At 50.8% G+C, this 20,676-nt stretch overlaps 2 protein-coding genes across 5 annotated transcripts; one reads left to right on the top strand and one right to left on the bottom strand.

Moving 5' to 3' along the window:
- Positions 1 to 1,655: 1,655 nt before the first annotated feature.
- On the top strand, positions 1,656 to 4,374 carry Erich4 (glutamate rich 4). Of its 4 annotated transcripts, none has more exons than XM_042668208.1 (3): positions 1,656 to 1,673; positions 1,813 to 2,044; positions 2,730 to 3,063. In XM_042668208.1, the coding sequence occupies exons 2-3, from the start codon at positions 1,871 to 1,873 to the stop codon at positions 2,946 to 2,948; spliced, it is 393 nt and encodes a 130-aa protein (XP_042524142.1). In that variant the 5' UTR covers positions 1,656 to 1,673; positions 1,813 to 1,870; the 3' UTR covers positions 2,949 to 3,063. The 4 variants fall into 4 exon arrangements, with proteins under 4 accessions (XP_042524142.1, XP_042524145.1, XP_042524144.1 ...); XM_042668211.1 differs by lacking the exon at positions 1,656 to 1,673 and adding an exon at positions 4,057 to 4,374 and having other exon boundaries at positions 1,788 to 2,044; positions 2,730 to 2,955; XM_042668210.1 differs by lacking the exon at positions 1,656 to 1,673 and adding an exon at positions 3,761 to 4,050 and having other exon boundaries at positions 1,788 to 2,044; positions 2,730 to 2,955.
- A 4,640-nt stretch (positions 4,375 to 9,014) lies between these two features.
- Psmc4 (proteasome 26S subunit, ATPase 4) lies at positions 9,015 to 16,688 on the bottom strand. Its single transcript, XM_042667856.1, has 11 exons — positions 16,578 to 16,688; positions 15,453 to 15,551; positions 15,158 to 15,344; positions 13,342 to 13,488; positions 13,142 to 13,251; positions 12,952 to 13,045; positions 11,941 to 12,108; positions 11,778 to 11,854; positions 11,454 to 11,622; positions 10,745 to 10,800; positions 9,015 to 9,235 (listed from the first exon to the last, which is right to left on the bottom strand). Exons 1-11 carry the CDS (start codon positions 16,611 to 16,613, stop codon positions 9,122 to 9,124), a joined length of 1,257 nt encoding a protein of 418 aa, XP_042523790.1. The 5' UTR covers positions 16,614 to 16,688; the 3' UTR covers positions 9,015 to 9,121.
- Between the last annotated feature and the right edge of the window lie 3,988 nt (positions 16,689 to 20,676).

The following is a 20,676-nucleotide window of genomic DNA, read 5'->3' as shown; positions in this document are numbered from 1 at the left end:
TGATCTCTTTTGTTCAAGGCTAGCGCTCTATGACTTTGAGCTACTGCGCCACTTCCGGTTTCCTGGTAGTTCACTGGAGTCACCAGTGGCTCATGCCTGTTACCCTAACTACTGAGGAGGGTGAGATTTGAGGATTGTAGTTTGAAGCCAGGCTGGTCAGGAAAGCCTGTAAAACTCTTATTTCCAATAAGCTACTCAGAAAAAGCTGGAAGTGCCATGGTGGCCTAAGTGATAGTGTTAGCCCTTTGCAAAAGATCTCAGGGACAGTGCCCAAGCCCTAAGTTCAAGCCCCAGGACCAGCCCTCCCCCTCCCCCCCCCCCCCCCCCAAAAAAAAGAGATCATGGACTTTTCCTGCTCAGGCTGGCTTTAAACCTTGATCCTCAGATTTCAGCCTCCTGAGTAGCTAGGATTACAGATGTGAGCCACCAGCCCCTGGCAAGAGAATAATCCAGTGTTTTGTTTAAAGCTGGTAAGATTATGATTTGTTACAGTGTCAGCAGAAGTGGGTCCAGTGGGGTAAGTTCCAGTTGAGACCAGGCCTTCATGGAGAGTTCTATTCTGGCCATATTGTCTTTGAAATCCCTGAGATCATTTTGAGACCTTAGCATGCTTAGTTAGGGTCTTGAGCTCTAGAAGGCTGTCAGCATTAAGTCAGGGGTTTGGAATCTATTACATGTCCATGGTGGGTTTTATTTTATTTGTTTTGTGCAGAGATAACAACTACTGCTGCTGTTGCAGCCGCCACCTCCTCCTCTTCTTCTTCTTCTTCTTCTTCCTCTTCCTCTTCTTTGTCAGTCATAGGGCCTGGGCACTGTCCTTCAGCTCTTCACTCAAGGCGAGTGCTTGCTCTACCACTTGAGCCACAGCGCCACTTCCAGTTTTCTGGTGGTTCATTGGAGATGAGTCTCACGGACTTTTCTGCTCAGGCTAGCTGTGAACTGTGATCCTCAGATCTCAGCCTCCTGAGTAGCTAGGATTACAGACGTGAGCCACCAGCCTCTGGCCCTGAGATAACTTCTTGCTGTTCAATCCAGGCTGACCTCAAACTCCTGATCCCCCTGATTCCCCCTCCCAAACACAGGGATATAGGAATGCACCACTGTGCCTGGTTTATTGAAGGATTTTTTTTAACACCTTGGGCTTGAAAGAAGGGTCTATACCCGTCAATGACTGCAGTACTTTCCAGTTTTTTCCACAGTAGGACCATCTTGACAGGGCCAATAACCTCAGTCAAGTTCAGAGGCAGTGGAATTGTTAGTTCTCCTACAGCCAGAAGCCTGGACATGGAACATTCTGGTAAAGAAGCATCCATGGCATGGCCTGAGCCCCCCCCCCCAAAAAAAAAAAAAGCAAGGGTTGGCACTGGTGGTTCATGCCTGTAATCCCAGGTGGCTGAGATCTGAGGAGCACAGTTCAAAGCTAGCCAGTTTAGGAATCTGTAACACCAGAAAACCAGAAGTGGTTCTGTGGCTCAAATGGTAGAGCACTCACCTTGATTGAAGAGTTCAGGGACAGTGCCCAGGCCCAGAGTTCAAGCCCCATGACCAAAAAATAAATAAATAAAACAAGCAAGGTCAGAGCTGTGAGCAAGTCAAGAGCTTCAGGGGAGAAAGTTCAGTGAGGGAGGCTGAAGTGTGGAGGCTGCAGAGGTGGGAGGAGCCAGCAGAAACAGGTAATCTAACAAGACACCGAACAGCCAGTGCTGAGGAACGCGTGGTCAGCAGATTCTCCCTCAAGAATGGACTTTGGGATGTTTCTGCCAGTTCTTCCCCCAGCTGCCCTTTCCTCCCTCCCAATCCACAACTCTCCAGGGACTGGGTCACCCTGGACCTTGCTACTTCCTGCTCTGGCAGTCCCCTCTCAGACCCGATGGAGCTATGGATACAGCTGAAGCAAGCTGGCCTAGAGCCCTCAGGGCTCGGCCCACCTCCCCCTGCCCTGAGGGAACCCCCACCAGAGGAGAGCTTGAGCCAGACACTGCTGTCACCAGGGCCAGACCGTGAAGAAGCCCAGGAGAGCCTGCAGTGGATCTGGGAGGAGCTGGTGAGTGACCAGGCTTGGAAGGACAGGAGAGAGGGGGGCAGGGAAATGAATGAATAAGTAGAAATAGAAAGGGCCAGAGATTAATCAGGGGCTTCCGCGCACCTGTCATCCCAGCTTTTGGGAGGCTGAGGGAGGAGGATCTTGAGGCCAGCCAGGGCTACATGATGAAAGCCTATCATGAACTACAAACACAAGTGCACAGATGGGCTGGGAATGAGGCTTAGTGGTAGAGTGCCTGCATAGTATGCATGAAGCCCTGGGTTCAATTCCTCAGTACCACATAAGCAGAGAAAGCCAGAAGGGGTGCTGTGGCACAAGTAGTAGAATGTTAGCCTTGAGCAAAAGAAGCTTAGGGACAGAGCCCAGGCCCTGAGTTCAAGCCCCAGGACTGGCACAAAAAAAAAAAAAACAAAAAACAAAATGAGGAGGAAGAAGAAAAGGTCAGAGATTGAAGACCAAAGTAGAGAATGAGGCTGAGATAGAGGGAAAAGTGGAGACATAGAATGAGAGATAGGAATGGACCCAGAGATGGGGTGGAAATTAGAGCAAGAGCAGGGGCAGACAGATCAGAGAAATAGAGATCATGAGCAATTTGAAGAAGAAAGTGTCACTGATGAATGAGGGACAAATTCCTGCCTGGGACCCCTGGTGGCCTGCCTATCTATGGTGCTCTTCTTCTTGGCAGGGCAGCCTACGCAGAATGGATATCCAGTTGCTGGGCCAGCTGTGCAGCCTGGGGCTGGAGATGGGAGCTCTTCGGGAGGAGCTGGTTGCCATCCTAGAAGAGGAGGAGGAGGTCTATGAAGAGGAAGAAGAGGAGGAGTCTCAGGAGAAGAGGGAGGAAGCACACTTAGGGGTCTTCGGCCTGGCCACTCGCCTCCCTGACTTTGAGATGACTATCTGAGGTGCAGGTCAGATCACATTCGGAATCTCTGAAGATGACCATCTAGGCTGTGGGCCCAGTGGCATGGGTGGGGCTTGGTTTGCAGATGTGGTGGATGGGATTTGCTTAGAGTTGTGATGGGTGGGGTTTAGTTGCAGATTTGGTGGGCAGGGTCTGGTTGCAGCTGAAGTGGGCCCGGGTTTGGTGGCGTTTTGAGGTGGGTGGGGCTTGGGTGCAGGTGAGATGGGCGGAGTTTTAAGTGGGTGGGGGCTTGGTTACAAGTGACGTGGGTGGGGTTGGTTGTAGATGAGGTGGCAGGAGATTGGTTGCAGGGCACAGGAATTCAGGTGTGGTTGGGAAATCAAGCCTTTGGAAGGTCAGCACCCCGGTGGCCACCAGCCAAAGGTTGGCTCTGGAGCACTTAAAACATGTCTGGAGATGTGCCAATATGGTATAAGAAATTAAAAAAACAATGGTTATATATTGGGATGGCAATATTTTGAATGTATTAGCATCAAAGCATTGGCCATTTTACCTTTTGTTTCCAGGTGGGACTGGGATTTGAACTCAGGCCTCTCCTGCCTTGCTAGGCAGGTGCTCTACCACTTGAGCCACGCCCCCAGAGCTGTCATTGTGATTTTGAGTTGCATCATCCACACAGGTGAAGGAAAGAGTCTTCGCACCTGTCAGGTTCTCCTGTTTATTTTTTGCCCCAACTCGGAGCCTGTTGCACACTGTGCAAATGCTGTCCCGTGGAGCGACTCCTCTCGCCCCCCCTCCCGCTTCAACAACTGGAATGACCACGTTCCCTCCCCGTGTGCTTCCATTCCCAGGGTCTGAAAAGACTGCCTGGAAGTAGACGTGGTGCAGGCGTGTGACAGCGCCACCTGCGGGAGACACAGAGCGCGTGCAGGGCGGCCTCTGGGCACTGCGTGCCACTGCTTGCTCTTCCTCCTTCCTCTTTCCCTCCTTCCCTCCCTTCAAGTGTTACAGTGCTTGAGTTCAAGCCCTAGGACCGAGATGGGGGAGAGGGATGGGGGAGAAGACTTGGAGCGCCAGGCTCACCAGCCGTTCTCCAGTTCGTGGTGGTCAGCACCATGGACAGCGCCGTTGGCCCTCCTGCCCGCAGGCTCTGCAGCCAGGAGCAGCTGGAGAGGACATCACAGCTGCAAGAAACACGCGCTGAGGAAGTTGTTACAGGGAAGATTGGAGTCTCCTATATGACTTCTGCCCTGCGTGTCCTCCGAGCGTGGAGATGGCTGGGAAGATGGCTGCAGCCCCAGCCTGGCCTTGCAGGGACTGAGCCTGCTCCAGATGCATGGTGAATGTTTCCGTCCCAAGATTCAGTTGTCAGGGGCATGGCTCAGGGGTAAAGTACCTGCCAAATATAGGCGACTCTGTACTCACCAGCAATGCCAAGCAAGCAAGTGAACAAACAAATGTATCAATAAATCCTCTAAGATTCCAGAACACTGCCACTGCCTTAAAAAATGACGGGAAGGGGCTGGGAAGGTGGCTTAGTGGTAGAGTGCTTGCCTAGCATGCATAAAGCCCTGGATTTGAGGTCTCAGTACCACATAAACAGAAAAACCCAGAAGTGGCGCTGTGGCAAAGTGGTAGAGTGCTAGCCTTGAGCAAAAGAAGCTCATGGCCAGTACCCAGGCCCTGAGTTTAAGACCCAGGACTGGCAAATTTTTTTTTTAAAAATGATCTGGGTACTGGTGGCTCACACTTGTAATCCCAGCTACTCAGGAGGTTGAGATCTGAGGATTGTGGTTCTAAGCCAGCCTGGGTAGGAAAGTCTGTGAGAGGGGCTGGGAAGGTGGCTCAGTGGTAGAGTGCTTGCCTTGCATGCATGAGGCCCTGGGTTCGATTCCTCAGCACCACATAAGAAAAAAGCCAGAAGTGGCACTGTGGCTCAAGTGGTAGAGCGCTAGCCTTGAGCTGAAGAGCTGAGGGACAGCGCCCAGGCCCAGAGTTCAGGCCCCACGACCAGGCCAAAAAAAAAAAAAAAGTCTGTGAGACTCTTATCTGTAACAAACCACCAGAAAACCAAAAGTGGCACTGTGGCTCAAGAGGTAGAGCGCTAGCCTTGAGCTGAAGAGCTGGGGACAGCACCCAGGCCCAGAGTTCAAGCCCCATAACCGACAAAAAAAAAAAAAAACATACCAATTCCCTTACTTATGTAACTGTAACCCCTCTGTATATGACATTTACAATGAAATTTAAAAAGTGCTAAGGGGCAGCGCTCAGGCCTGGAGTTCAAGTCCCAGGACTGGCAAAGAAACAAAGCAAGAAAGGAAGGAGAGAGAGAGACAGAGACAGAGACAGAGAGAGAGAGAATTTGGCTTACACCAGTAATCCTAGCTATTCAGGAGGCTGAGATCTGAGGATTACAGTTTAAAGCAGCCCACACAGGAAAGTCCATGAGACTCTTTATCTCCAATTAACCACCAGAAAACTGGAAGTAGTGCTGTGGCTCAAGTGGTAGAGCACTAGGCTTGAGCTGAAGAGCTCAGGGACAGGGCTCAGGCCTAGAGTTCAGGCCCCACCACCAACAACAAAACAAACAAACAAAAAGTGTTCTGCAGTTCTTATTAGGAGTCTATCATTAATATCTTATCCTTGAGATACTGCCTCCACCTAGTGGCCACCATGTACATGTAGAGTTTTTGAGTTCAACTCTGGATGGATTGTTTTAATCACTTGTGAAGAAATCTCTGCGAATGGACATTGCCTGTGAGAATTTCAGTATTTGCCATGTTTCTTCCTGGAAATCTTTTTTCTTCTTTTTGGCTGGTCCTGGAGCTTGAACTCTGGGTTTGGCCACTGTCGCTGTGCTTCTTTTACTCAAGGCTAGCACTGTACCACTTGAGCCACAGCATCACTTCCAGGTTTTTCTGTGATTAATTACAGATAAGTCTCCCAGATTTTCCTGCTTGCCTAGCTTCAAACTGTGATCCTTATATCTCATTCTCCTGAGTAGCTAGGATTACAAATGTGAGCCACAGGTGCCCAGAGCCTTTCTGCAAATCTTGCTCAAACATGCTTTCCTGTCTGTGTAAAGTACCCATGCTGTCTGGTTACTGCTGCTAAAATATTCAGGGAGGGCTGGGAATGTGGCTTAGTGGTAGAGTGCTCATCTAGCATGCATGAAGCTAGGATTACAAATGTGAGCCACAGGTGCCCAGAGCCTTTCTGCAAATCTTGCTCAAACATGCTTTCCTGTCTGTGTAAAGTACCCATGCTGTCTGGTTACTGCTGCTAAAATATTCAGGGAGGGCTGGGAATGTGGCTTAGTGGTAGAGTGCTCATCTAGCATGCATGAAGCCCTGGGTTTGAGTCCTCAGTACCATATAAACAAAAAAACCCAGAAGTGTCCTTGTGGCTCAAGTAGTAGAACACTAGCCTTGAGCAAAAGAAGATCATGGACAGTGCCCAGGCCCTGAGTGCAAGCACCATAGCAAATAAATAAATAATAGGGAACAGTTCCAACTGCAGATACAAGGTGTCAAAAGAAGAGAACAAAAGAGGCTGAGAATGTGGCTTAGTGGTAGAGCACTTGTCTAGCATGCACGAAGCCCTGGGTATGACTACTCAGTACCACATAAACAGAAAAGGCCAAAAGTGGAGCTGTGGCTCAAGTGGTAAAGTGCTAGCCTTGAGCAAATGAAGCCCAGGCCTCTGAGGTCAAGCCCCCAAACAGGTAAAAATAAATAAATAAATGGCAGCTGAGTGGTATTTATCCCCCTCCCCCAGCCTCATGGGTTTTTGTTTGTTTGTTTGTTTGCTAGTCTTTGGGCTTGAACTCAGGGCCTGGGCACTCACTGTCCCTGAGCTGCTTTTACTCAAGGCTAGCATTCTACTACTGAGACACAGCTCTATCTCTGGCTTTTTCTGTTCATGTGGTCTTGAGGAATTGAACTCAGGGCTTCATGCATGCAAGGCAAGTGCTCTACCACTAAGCCACATTCTCAGCCTCATTTGTTCTCTTTTTTTTTCTTTTTAATTTTATTTTTTTGGGTCCGGTCATGGGGCCTGAACTCTGGGCCTGGGCGCTGTCCCTCAGCTCTTCAGCTCAAGGCTAGTGCTCCACCACTTGAGCCACAGCGCCACTTCTGGCTTTTTTCTTTTTGCTTATGCGGTGCTGAGGAATCGAACCCAGGGCCTCATGCATGCAAGGCAAGCGCTCTACCACTGAGCCACCTTCCCATCCCCTTGTTCTCTTCTTTTGACACCTTGTATCTGCAGTTGGGGCTGTTCCCTATATTCATTTATTTGCTATTGTGCTTGCACTCAGGGCCGAGCACTGTCCCTGATCTTCTTTTGCTCAAGACTAGCACTCTACCACTTGAGCCATAGCACCACTTCTTGCTTTTTCTGTTTATGTGGAACTGAGGAATGGAACCTAGGGCTTTATACATGCTAGGCAAGCACTCTACCACTAAGCCACATTCCCAGGCCTCTGTTTTTTTTTTAACTAGAGAATGTGTCTGTTTTCTGTTACTATGAGGAAATACTGGAGGCTGGATAATTTGTTAAAGATAAGTAGTTTAATTTGGCTCACAGGTTCTGGATGTCCAAGGTCAGGCAGAGGGCATATCCAGTGTTGGTTTTGCTGGCAGCATCTTAAGTTGGCACATCAAGAGGTGGGCTGTGCAGCTGTGTTTGTCTTCTTGTCTATTGTTTCATAAAGCTACCCATTTCATCACAGGGAATCTATCCAGACAGGTATTCTTATTCCTCACCTCTAAACCCTGAGAGAATAAGATCTCTCTCTCTCTCTCTCATTGGTTATGGGGCTGCAGTTGGGACTCTACCACTAAGCCACATTCCCAGCCATGAGTACACTTCTTTTTGGATAATGTCTCCCCTTTACTAGCTTAGCTCTCTCCCAGTTGAATGATACTTTTGTGTGTGTGTCAGTCGTGGGGCTTGAACTCTGGGCCTGAGCTCTGTCCCTGAGTTCTTCAGCTCAATGTTAGTGCACTACCCCTTGCACCACAGTGCCACTTCTAGTTTTCTGGTGGTTAATTGGAGATAAAAGTCTCACAGGCTTTCCTGCCTTGGCTGGCTTTGAACCGTGATCCTCAGATCTCAGCCTCCTGAGTAGCTAGGAATACAGTGTGAGCCACCAGCATCCAAGGAGTGATACTTTTTTTTTATCTGATCATGGAACCAACCCAAAGCCTCACTTCATAATACTGAAATGATAGCCAGGCTCCACTTGTGAATTTTTGGTGGTTCACTGGAGATAAGAATTATCATGGGCTTTCTTGCTCAGGCTGGTGTCAAATCGTGACTGATCCTCAGATCTCAGCCTGCTGAGTAGCTAGGATTACAGGCGTGAGCCACCAGCTCCCAGCTTGACTTTCCTTAGCTCTTCAGCTCAAGGCTATTTATCTACCACTTAAGCCACAGCACCATTTCCAACCTTTTCTGTTTATGTGGTGCTGAGGAATTTAACCCAGGGCCTCATGCATGCGAGGCAAGTACTCTACCATTGAGCCACCTTCCCAGCCCCATGGCTTGACTTTTTTTTTTTTTTTAAACTCTTGTCACTGCTTGCTCCAATATCAAATTGTTTCTAAAAATAAGGTCTACCTACTTTTTTCAGTCGTGGGTATTGAACTCTGAGCCTGAGCGCTGTCCCTCAGCTCTTCAGCTGAAGGCTAGTGCTCTACCACTTGAGCCACAGCACCACTTCCAGTTTTCTGGTGGTTTTTATTGGAGATAAGAATCTCATGGACTTTCCAACCTAGGCTGACTTTGAACTGCAATCCTCAGATTTCAGCCTTCTCAGGAGCTAGCATTACAGGCGTGAGCCACCAGCGCCCTGCAAGTCTACCCTCTTAACTAGTGTTAAGATAGTATATTTTTCCCCTATGCCTTTAACCCGAGGGCATTTCCTGTGGGTTGAGCACAGAGTTGGGTCCGACAAGATGTCCTTTCATTAGTGTTGTGGCCATTTATATTTAATGTGATCATAATGGCAACCTCCCACCTTCTAAATTCCCCAAGTCGTTCCTTGCCATCCGATCAAGATCCAGGTTCTCCAATTTGAGTTTAACTTCAAAGAAATTAAACAGATTCAACCTTGTCCATTTATTGAATAAACAAGTGGTGGATGAAGAGAAAAGCAGAGGAGGTTTGGGGCCAGAGTGGGTGAGAGGCCCTGCCTGGGGTGTGGGGAATCACTTGTAAAACTCGTGTTCCTGCTCGTCCTTCTTGATCACTGTCTTATATGCTTTTTCAAAGTCTTTGGCCAGGACAATGTAGCGATTCTCACGGACAGCGAGCATTCCACTCTGTTGAAAGACAGGAATTAAAACCTCTTCTGAGCTCAGGTACCGGTGGCTCACACCTGTAATCCCAGCTACTTAGGAGATCTGAGGATTTTGGTTCAAAGCCAGCACAGGGAAGCAAAGTCTGTGTGTGTGTGTGTGTGTGTGTGTGTGTGTGTGTGTGTGTGTGTGTGTGGTGGGGCTTGAGTGTGTGTGTGTGTGTGTGTGTGTGTGGTGGGGCTTGAGTTCTAGGCCTGGCCACTATCCCTGAGCTCTTCAGCTCAAGGTGAATACTCTACCACTTGTGTGTGTGTGTGTGTGTGTGTGTGTGTGTGTGTGTGTGGTGGGGCTTGAGTTCTGGGCCTGGCCACTATCCCTGAGCTCTTCAGCTCAAGGTGAATACTCTACCGTGTGTGTGTGTGTGTGTGTGTGTGTGTGTGTGGTGGGGCTTGAGTTCTGGGCCTGGCCACTATCCCTGAGCTCTTCAGCTCAAGAATACTCTACCGTGTGTGTGTGTGTGTGTGTGTGTGTGTGGCTTGAGTTCTGGGCCTGGCCACTATCCCTGAGCTCTTCACCACTATCCCTGAGCTCTTCAGCTCAAGGTGAATACTCTACCGTGTGTGTGTGTGTGTGTGTGTGTGTGTGTGTGTGTGTGTGTGTGTGTGTGTGTGTGTGTGTGTGTGTGTGTGTGTGTGTGTGTGTGTGTGTGTGTGTGGTGGGGCTTGAGTTCTGGGCCTGGCCACTATCCCTGAGCTCTTCAGCTCAAGAATACTCTACCGTGTGTGTGTGTGTGTGTGTGTGTGTGTGGCTTGAGTTCTGGGCCTGGCCACTATCCCTGAGCTCTTCACCACTATCCCTGAGCTCTTCAGCTCAAGGTGAATACTCTACCGTGTGTGTGTGTGTGTGTGTGTGTGTGTGTGTGTGTGTGTGTGTGTGTGTGTGTGTGTGTGTGTGTGTGTGTGTGTGTGTGTGTGTGGGTGGTGGGGCTTGAGTTCTGGGCCTGGCCACTATCCCTGAGCTCTTCAGCTCAAGGTGAATACTCTACCACTTGAGCCACAGCACCACTTCCAGTAGTTTATTGGAGATAAAAGTCTCACAGACTTTTCTTCCCCCATCGTGATCCTCAGATCTCAGCCTCCTGAATAGTAGGATTACAGGTGTGAGCCACCGATTCCTGGCTCTGTGAGACTCTTATCTGCAATGAACCACCAGACAACCAGAAGTGGCCCTGTGGCTCAAAGTGGTAAGAATGCCAACCTTGAGCCAAAAAGCTCAAGGACAGCACTCAGGCCGTGAGTTCAAGCCCTGTACTGGGGAGCACATGCATGTGTGCACACATGTGCACACACCCAAACCCTACTCCAAGCACTCCTTTACCTGGCACCGCCCCCCCCTCCCCAGTGATAAAGGGGCGGGGGTGGCTGAGACTCCACAGAGACAATGAGGTGATGATGGGGCTGCAGAGAGTAGTCTCTGGGAAGGGGAAGGATCTTTAAACATCTCCTTTGTGGTCAGAGAGGAAGCATGGCTCACCTCCTGGCAGATGGAGTTGATATCAGCTCCTGAAATCTTGTCTGGCCGGGCCACATCTGCAATAGGTAAGTTAAGGAAGCCAATCCCTAAGGGCAGGGAGAATGCTCAGAGCTGAAACTCTCCGTTGCCATCTTGCTCGCACACCCCTCCCATTCTCCCTCAGTCTCAGTACCCCCCCCATCCCCCGACTCCTGGCACAGTCTGGTGGTTAACAAATGGGGCCAGGTGCTGGTAGTTCACACCTGTCATCCTAGCTACTCAGGAGACAGATCTAAGGGGCACGGTTCAAAGTCAACTGAGACAGGAAAGTCTGAAACTCTTAACTCCAATGAACCACCAGAAAACTGGAAGTGGAGCTGTGGCTCAAAGTGGCAGAGCATTAGCCTTGAGCAAAAAGAAGGCCAGAGCCAGGTGTCCGTGGTTCATGCCTGCCATCCTAACTACACAGGAGGTTGAGGTTTAAGGATTGCAGTTTGAAACCAGTGGGGCAGGAAAGTCCGTAAAAATCTTATCTCCAATAAACTACTCAGAAAAAGCCGGAAGTGGAGCTGTGGCTCAAGTGGTAGAGTGCTGGCCTTGGGGGCAAAGAGGCTCAGGGACAGTGCCCAGGCCCTGAGTTCAAGCCTAGATCTAGCACACGCACACACCAAAAACCCTAAACAATGGGATGAAGTGATGCTCATTTCCCCTCATTTCCAGAACAGGATACAATCTTCCAGGTCGACCTCCTCAGAAAGGTTCATCTTGCTGGTGATGGTGGAGAAAATCAACCTCTTTTGGCGGCGGTCAGGGAGTGGAAATTCAATTTTCCGGTCCAGACGACCAGGGCGCAGCAGGGCTGGATCCAGGGTGTCTGCTCTGTTTGTAGCCATGATCACCTGGCATAGGAAGACGCTTGACTTGCCTGCTTCCCTGCACTGCCTTTCTGGTCATGAACCTGATCCCGCCCCTGGCCCCGCCCCTGCCCAACCACCAGGTTCCACCTCCCTGACCCCCCACACCACAGCTCCCTGAATCCATGTGAACCCCAAACCTTCACGTTGACGTTCTGGTCAAATCCATCCATTTGGTTTAGCAGCTCGAGCAGGATTCTCTGTACCTCCCTGTCAGCTGGGATGTCAGCACAGTGGTCAGTCGAGGACACCCCCATCCGGCATGGCAAGCCTGCCCCACAACCAGGCCCCGCAGTCACTCACCCCCTGTCTGAGCATCGAATCTCTTGGTGGCGATGGCATCGATCTCATCTATGAAGATGATGGCGGGTGCATTCTCCTTGGCCAGGCGGAACACATCCCGCACCATGCGGGGCCCCTCGCCCAGGTACTTCTGCACGAACTCTGAGCCCACGACCCGGATAAATGCAGCTGGGGGGAGGACAAAAGTTAGATGGAGATGAGTGTCCTCTGGGGCAGCATGAAGACATCGATTTCCTGATAATCAGGTCCTTCTCAGCCATTTGCTTGGGCCCCCCAGAGATAGGATAGGCTAAATCATAAAGCCCTGCCTACAAATTATTATTGTTATTATTTTGGTCTGATATTTAAAAATCAAGATATTAGCCGATGCCTGTGGCTCACACCTGGAATCCAAGTTCCTTAGAAGGGTGGGATCTGAGAATCTCACTTTTTTTACCATCTTGGAGATGGTCACGGAATCCAAGTCTACCGCTTGAGCCACAGCGCCACTTCCGGTTTTCTAGTGGTTTATTGGACATAAGAGTGTCACGGACTTTCCTGCCCATGCTGGCTTTGAACCACGATCCTCAGATCTCAGCCTCCTGAGTAGCTAGGATTACAGACATGAGCCATCAGTGCCTGGCTTGGATTTGTTTTAAAATTTGACTTGATTTTATTTATTTTGGTGCTGGTTCTGGGGCTTGAACTCAGGGCCTAGGCGCTGTCCCTGAACTCTTTTGCTCAAGGCTGGTGCTCTACCAGTTGAACCACAGCTCTACTTCTGGCTTTTTGGTGATGACTTGGAGATAAGAGCCTCATGGACTTTTCTCCCCAGGCTGGCTTTGAATTGCGATCCTGGATCTCGGCCTCCTGAGGAGCTAGGATTCAAGACTGAAGCCACGGGAGCCTTGGAGCACCTGATACCGAACCTATGTTTTGTGCTACTGTGACCCTGGGAGGATGAATGAGCAAGAAATGAGGTGACAGGGTGAGGTCAGACAGCTGGAGGACCGGGCAGGGATGAAGGCTCACCTGTGGTGTGATGTGCCACCGCTTTTGCTAGCATGGTTTTCCCACAACCCGGAGGACCATACATGAGGACACCCCGGGGAGGATCGATGCCAATCTAAAATCAGAGGGGAGGAGGAGTCATGGAGCCCTGTCACTCACCCCAGATGCAAGGGGCCCCGCCCCTTGGGCCTCGCCCCCTGGGCCTCCTCACCTGCTTGTACAGCTCAAAGTGCGTGAGCGGGAGCTCCACAGCCTCACGCACCTCCTGCTTCTGGATGTCCATACCCCCGATGTCGGCGTACATCACGTCTGGCTTCTGGTCTGGGGGGGGGAGGGAGGAGCTTGGGATCCCAGCCTGCCCCCTCCTCCCACTCCCCTCCTTGGGGCCTCAGGCCCTCCCCTTTCCCTTACCCGAGGTGAGCATCATGATGCTGCTGTCGGCCTCGGGAGGCAGCACGTCCACCAGCGCGTTGCTGTGCTTGTGCAGGGCCACCGAGGCGTTGGGCTTGAGCAGCTCCCGGTCAATGGTGCTGAGGATGCGGACGTAGTAGTTGGAACCTTGGGAGGGCACAGGAAGGGAGGAGAGGATGAGAAACTGCCCCCTCCTTTCTCCCCTCAACCTGGAAGTTGTCCCGTCATGCAGACCTGGGGGAACCCCCTGGCCAATCCCCACAGTCCACCCATAACGACTTCCTTGTGTGTTTACAGCCCTGAGTGTGTCTCAAATGCTGGCTTTACATGCCCAGCTCACCTCCTCCTGATGTCCACGCTCACTCACTGTGTCCCTGGGCTACCTTGGTGATCTTTCCTGGAGCCATCTCCAGGATACCCACTGGTCCCCAGGTCCTGTGCCTCGCCCTAGACCACCACAGTCCCTACAGATCCCCACCTAGCCTCCCGCCCTGTTTAGGCACTGTTATCCAGGTCTGTGACCTCAGAGAGGCCTCCATCTCTCCTACAACTGTGTTAGTGATCCCCAGCAACCTCCCTCCTGACCAGTCAGCTCCTCACTTGCAGCTGTCTCTTAGACATCTCCCAGTAATTCTTCCACTGCCCCCACTATCTGCTCCCTCAAGGCTGTAGCCATCGTGGGGAGCTTCCTCACTGTCCTTCTCAAAGACATGGGCCTTGCCAGGCATCGATGGCTCACGCCTGTCATCCTAGCTACACAGGAGGCTGAGATCTGAGGACTGCAGTCCAAACCAGCCTGGTCAGGAAAGTATGAGATCCTTATCTCCAATTAACCGGAAGTGGAGCTGTGGCTCAAAGAGTAGAGCGCTAGCCTTGAGTGAAGAGCTCAGGGGACAATACCTAGGCCCTGAGTTCAAGCCCCATGACTGCCAAAAACAAAACGAAACAGCCTAAGGACATGGGCCTCCACCTGGGAGCCAATCTCCCTTACCACTCTCCCCAATAGGTCAGCAGTCCAATTCCAAAGCGTCACATAAGAACATAGATAAGGGCTGGGAAGGTGGCTCAGTGGTAGAGCGCTTGCCTTGCATGATCGAGGCCCTGGGTTCGATTCCTCAGCACCACATAAGCAAAAAGGAAAAAGCCGGAAGTGGCGCTGTGGCTCAAGTGGTAGAGCCAGCCTTGAGCTGAAGAGCTGAGGGACAGCGCTCAGGCCCAGAGTTCAGGCCCACGACTGGACCCCCCTCAAAAAAAAGAACATAGATAAAGGGCTGGGAAGGTGGCTCAGTGGTAGACTGCTTGCCTCACATGCATGAGGCCATGGGTTCAATTCCGCAGCACCACATAAGTGGAAAAAGCCAGAAGTGGCACTGTGGCTCAAGTGGTAGAGCACTTGAGGAGCTGAGGGATAGCACCCAGGCCCAGAGTTCAGGCCCCATGACTGTAAAAACAAAACACACACACACACACAGATAAAGGAAAAAAAAAGTCTTTTTGGTGCCAGTCCTGGGACGCAGGTGCTGTCCCTGAGCTATTTTGCTCAAGGCTAGTGCTCTACCACTTAAGCCACGGCTCCACTGCTAGCTTTATGGTGGTTCATTGGAGATCAGAGTCTCATGGATTTTCCTGAGTTGCCTTTGAACCATGATCCTCAGATCTCAAGCCTTTGGGGTAGCCAGGATGTCAGGTATGAGCCACCAACACTCTTCCTGCCTTATTAGCTGTTCTTTAGCACCGGGCAGTCCCCAGGTCCAGGCAACCAGGCACTGAATAGGTAATGAATGACTATGGTGCTTTGGCCCACACTGTCACTCACCTGTGGTAGAGCCTACGATGGCTGTGTTCTGATCCACAGCTTCCAGAAACTGCCCAATGACCAGTGGGATGCTCTGGATCCGCTTCACCTCCTCCTGGGCATGGAGGAATTCCTTCTTCAGGTTCTTTTGCTCATCCTTGATGTACTCCTCCTGCACCTCCAGGAACTCCAGCTCCTGCTGTAGCTTCTGTGAGCACAGAGAAGAGGGGGAGGAGAAAGATGACTTTGGGCCTCTAGCTGGAGAATAGGAAGAGCATGAGAAGCTGGGTCCTGTACAGGCTGGGGTTGACAATACCTTGTAGCGGCTATACAGGTCCTCCAAGTCCTCAGGTTCGGGTCCCAGGAAGGACAAGCCAGTCTGGGGCCGGGACACAGACAGTGCTGGGATCTCATCCTAAACTCACGAAGCAAACCAAGGTTGGATAAAGATATTTACTCCCATGAGCCCCCTTCCCACTTCACCTCAAACAGGTGCCCAAGATCTTTTGATCCTTCTAAATAAAGACCTGGAAACTGCTCTAGACTCAAGATAAGCTTTCACCCAGTCTCCTCAACAAGCCCTTTTTTTTGGGGGGGAAAAGGGGGTCCGGGAGTGGGGCCTGAACTCTGGGCCTGGGTGCTGTCCCTCAGCTCTTCAGCTCAAGGCTAGCACTCTACCATTTGAGCCATAGCACCACTTCTGGCTTTTTTTTCCCCGTCTGCTTATGTGGTGCTGAGGAATCGAACCCAGGGCCTCAGGCATGCAAGGCAAGCACTCTACCACTGAGCCACCTTCCCAGCCCCCAGCAAGCCCTTTTATATGTAAAGGTGTCTTGCAAACAGGGGTGCTGGTGGTATGTCATTCCTAACAGGATCTCCATGTCACCAACTAGCATCTAAATGTTACATCGACTCATCTCCCTAGCCCCCCCTCTGGACAGAGCACAATTTATTTCCCCGTGTTCTGTGCCTCTTCCAGGCACCCTAGCATTCATTACCCAGACTCCCAACAGACCGCCACTGACATTAGGGGACGCACCAGCCAAGCCATGGATAGAATCACAACTCCCTCTCTCCACCTCCGCTACGCCACAAGCCCCAGTCGTCTCCCAACTCTGGTTACCCCACATCCCTGGGCCACCCACCTGGTCCTATCCCAAACCCTGACGGGGTGACGATGTCCCTAAGCCATCGCGGCCTGACCTCGGAAGTCCCTCGGACGTAACCCTGTCTCCCTCCCGCCCCCCAGCTCCTCTGGCAAAGCCTGGTCGACCCTCGGCTACACGGACAGGCCTCGGGGCAGCACTGCGGCCTGAGGCCATCCAGACCCAAGCTAGGACCCTCCAAATCACTCAGGAGCCCCCCCTCCCCCGTACCCCCGCCTCCGGGTCTGACTTCACTCGGCAACTTGATCGAGATCCCAGCCAAATGCCCACCGTACCTGAGCCTTCTCCACCAAGATGCCAATCTCCTCCATAGTGACTGAGCCGGCCTCTGGGTGGCTGGGCCCTATCCAAACCACTGCTTCCGTTGACGTCACCGGAAGTCCGTCGTCCCAAGAGGATCATGGGAAACGTAGTCTACTTCAGGAGGCTAGGATAAAGGGCGGGAGAGACCGGGTGGTGGTGGTGGTGGGTTCGGCGATACGGGAGAAGCTCGCGCGTGCGCAGTGATCGCCGTGGGCAGCGGGAGGGCTCGCGCATGCGCCATCGTGCGCCAAGACACCATCTTGAGCAGTCTCCACGAGGAGGCCCGTTCTTTTCCAGTAGGCGGTGCTCGTGCCAAGTGAGGACGCCTTGAGTTGCCGGGTTCCACAGAAGGGGGCGTAAGGCCTCCTCAGCTTGCACAAAGCGGGGGTTCAAGGATCCTCTGGGTTCCATAGAGGGGGTTCAGGTTACCTCCAGCTTCCACAGGTGTGGGGTTTAGGTTGTTTCCAGGCTCCCCAGGAAGTGTGGGGGTGTCAGGGTATTTCCAGGTTCCACAGGAGGCCTGAGAGGTTCCAGTTATCTCCAGGATCCGCAGGTGTCGGGATTTGGATTGTTTCCAGGTTCCATAGGTGTGGGGGTTCAGGTTGTTTTCAGGTTCCGGGGAAGGTGGGAGGTTGGGGTGTTTCCAGGTTCCTCGGAAGGGAGGTTTCAGCTGTCCCACAGGTTCCTCAGAAGAGGGGTTTCAGTGTCACCCAGGTTCCACAGAAAGGAGATTTCATGTGGTCACCTTGGTTCCACAGAGTTATTTTAGAAGTTCTGCTCATGTGTTACTCCTAAGTGTGTACCCCTGGAGTGAGACGCCAAGGGGCCAGTTCCAGGAGATGTGAAACAGGTAGACTATGTGCTGGAGAAAATGGGCCCTGCAGGACACCAGCACATCATCTACACCAGTGGAGGAAGGGAGGGGAGGGGGAAGGAGAGAAGTCAGCTCAGGCTAGCCCTCCAGGACTGGGGTACAAGCCTAGCCCAAAATCCTAACACTGTGTTCTATTCTTTTTTTATGGAGAAGGAAAAAAAAGGCATCACCCATGAAGCTGCTTACCACAGTCACAAGAGAGAAATGACAGAGCTGGGTCGAGACCTAAGATCTGTTCTCCTTACACTACCACTACCACCTTCACTCATACCAACTACATTTTTTTTTTGTTTTTTGATTGTTTTTTGCCTGTCCTGGGGCTTGAACTCAGAGCCTGGGCTCTCTCCCTGAGCCTATCTGTGCTCAAGGCTAGCATTCTACCACTTAAGCCACAGCGCTACTTGTGTTTTTTTCTGTTTGTGTGTTACTGAGGAATCAAACCCAAGGCTTCACGCATGTTAGGCAAGCACTCCACCACTAAGCCACATTCCCAGTCAACCAGCTACAATTTTAGTTAAATGATCTTGCATTGATGCATAAATACATAGAGGGGTATGAAGCATTTCCACAGGGCTAAAGAAATGCACCTAATGAGCAGGGTGCCAGTGGCTCAAACCTCTAATCCTAGCTTCTAAGGAGGCTGAGATCTGAGGATCATGGTTCAGAGGCAGCCCGGGCAGGAAAGTCCGTGAGACTCTTATCTCCAATAAACTACCAGAAAACTGGAAGTAGCTCTGTGGCTCAAGTGGTAGCACTTGCCTTGAGTTGAAGAGCTCAGGGACAGCACCCAGGACCAGAGTTCAAGCCCCATGACCAACAATTAAAAAAATTAAAAGAAATTTACATAATGAAACTCCCAATGTAACTAGCATTCAGATTAGCAACCAGATACTGGCAGCCTCCAAGGTCCTTTTCCTCTGTATCTTCTAAGAGACAACACTCAATTTGACAGCAGAGATTTCCTTTTTTTTTTTTGATGGTGGTGGTGGTGGTCATGTGGCTTGATCTCAGGGCCTAGACACTGTCCTTGAGCTTTTTTGCTCAAGGCTAGCACTGTACGCTTGGAGCTGCAGTACCACTTCTGGTTTTCTGATGTTTAATTGGAGATAAGAGTCTCATGGCCTTTCCTACTCAGGCTAGCTTTGAACCAAGATCCTCAGATCTCAGACTCCTGAGAAGCTAGAATTGCAGGTGTGAGCCATCAGGACCCAGCTCAATTTTTTTTTTCTGTGTGTGTGTGTGTATGTGTGTGTGTGTGTGAGAGAGAGAGAGAGAGAGAGAGAGAGAGAGAGAGAAAGGGAGAGAAACAGAGACAGAGACAGAGAGAGACAGAGAGATACGGTACTGGTACTGGGGCTTGAATTCAGAGCCATGGCACTGCTCCCTGAACTTGCTTGTTTTCTTTGTTTCTTTCTCTCTCTCTCTCTCTCTCTCTCTCTTTCTCTCTCTCTCTTGTCAGTTGTACGGGGCTTGAACTCTGGACCTCTAGACCTGGGTGCTGTCCTTGAGCTCTTTAGCTCAAGCTGAGCATTCTACCACTTGAGCCACAGCCCCACTTCTGTTTTTCTGGTGGTTAATTGGAGATAACGGTCTCACAGACTTTCCTGCCCAGGCTAGGTTTGAACCGTGATCCTCAGATCTTAGCCTTCAGTGTAGCTAGGATTACAGGCATGAGCCACCGGTGCCCAGCTCCCTGAGCTTTCTTGCTCAAGGCTGGTGCTCTACCACCTGAGTCACAACTGTGCCTCATACTGGGCAGCTCCCATTTTGGTTGAAAGTGTTCCCCTGCTGATCCTTTGGAGCCCTGGGTGAGGCTGTATACACAAGTAGAAGACAGCACGTGAAGACAGCTGTGTTAGCAGAGAAGAAGTCATCATCCATCCTCAGCATCTTAACCTCAGCTCCACCCAGGACAGCTGTTCCAGAATGCTTATTATTTCAAGCTTTAATGTTTCCAGAGAAGTCCAAATTTAGAAGCCAGGAGTGTGATGTTCTTTGTCTAGCGTGTGAAGCCTTGGGATTGAGTCCCAGTGCACTTCCACAGTGTAACAATACATGTATACTCTTCCAGTTTGTAAATGTCAATTATTAATTCATTTTTAAGCCTGGCATGGGCTCCGGTGCCCAGTATTGTTTCCAAAGCTGTGGGAATGAAGACCTTTTCCTGTTCCCAGGCAGATGTGGAGAGAGGGGTAGGAACCATTCAGAAGGCAGAAAGAGTCAGGTGCTGGTTGGTGGTACCTGCCTGTCATCTTAGCTACTCAGGAGGCTGAGATCTGAGGATCATAGTTCAAAGCCAAGCCTGGACAGGAAAATCTGAGAGACTTTTTTTTTTTTGGCCATGGGGCTTGAACCCTGGGCCTGGGCGCTGTCCCTTAGCTCTTCAGTTCAAGGCTAATGCTCTACCACTTGAGCCACAGCACCACTTCTGGTTTTCTGGTGGTCTTTTGGAAATAAGAGTCTCATGGACTTTCCTGCCTGGGCTGGTTTTGAATTGTGATCCTCAGATCTCTGCCTCCTGAGTAGCTAGGATTATAGGCGTGAGCCACTGGCACCGGGCTGAGAGACTCTTATCTCCAAAAAACTGGAAGTAGTGCTGTAGCTCAAGTGGTAAAGCACTTGTCTTGAGCTGAAGAGATCAGGGACAGTGCCCAGGCCCAGAGTTCAAGCCCCACCACAGAAAAAAAAAAGAAAAAAAGAAAGAAATTTCAGTCATATCTCAAAAGAAATAATACACATATGCACCAAAAGACAAAGTCCCTTAGCCCCAAGTATAAGAATTCACATGTCCAGGAAGTGGTGCTGTGGTTCAAATGGTAGAATGCTTGCCTTGAGCTGAAGAGCTGAGGGACAGCGCCCAGGCCCAGAGTTCAAGACCCACAACCGCCAAAAAAGAAAAAAGAAAAAAAAAAAAAAAAGAATTCCACATGTCCATCAACAAGAGAATGGGTAAATATTTAGTGTTCTACTTTTCAGAACTAAGTTCCATAAGAAAATACTACCAAATACCAGGTACTGGTGGCTCATGCCTGTCATCTTAGCTACCCAGGAGGCTGAGATCTGAGGATCAGAATTCAAAGATAGCCCAGGCATGAAAGTCTGTGAGACTTATTCCCAACAAACTACTCAAAACCTGGAAGTGGAGCCATGAGCGCTAGCCTTGGGGAGGAAGGGGGGGGGGAGAGCACAGGGACATT

The sequence above is a fragment of the Dipodomys spectabilis genome, unplaced genomic scaffold (assembly GCF_019054845.1).
Source record: "Dipodomys spectabilis isolate Male_0828 unplaced genomic scaffold, ASM1905484v1 ptg000422l, whole genome shotgun sequence".
NCBI lineage: Eukaryota > Metazoa > Chordata > Mammalia > Rodentia > Heteromyidae > Dipodomys > Dipodomys spectabilis.
The sequence above is the reverse complement of the archived record's forward strand: the minus strand, read 5'-3'. Positions and strand labels throughout refer to the sequence as shown.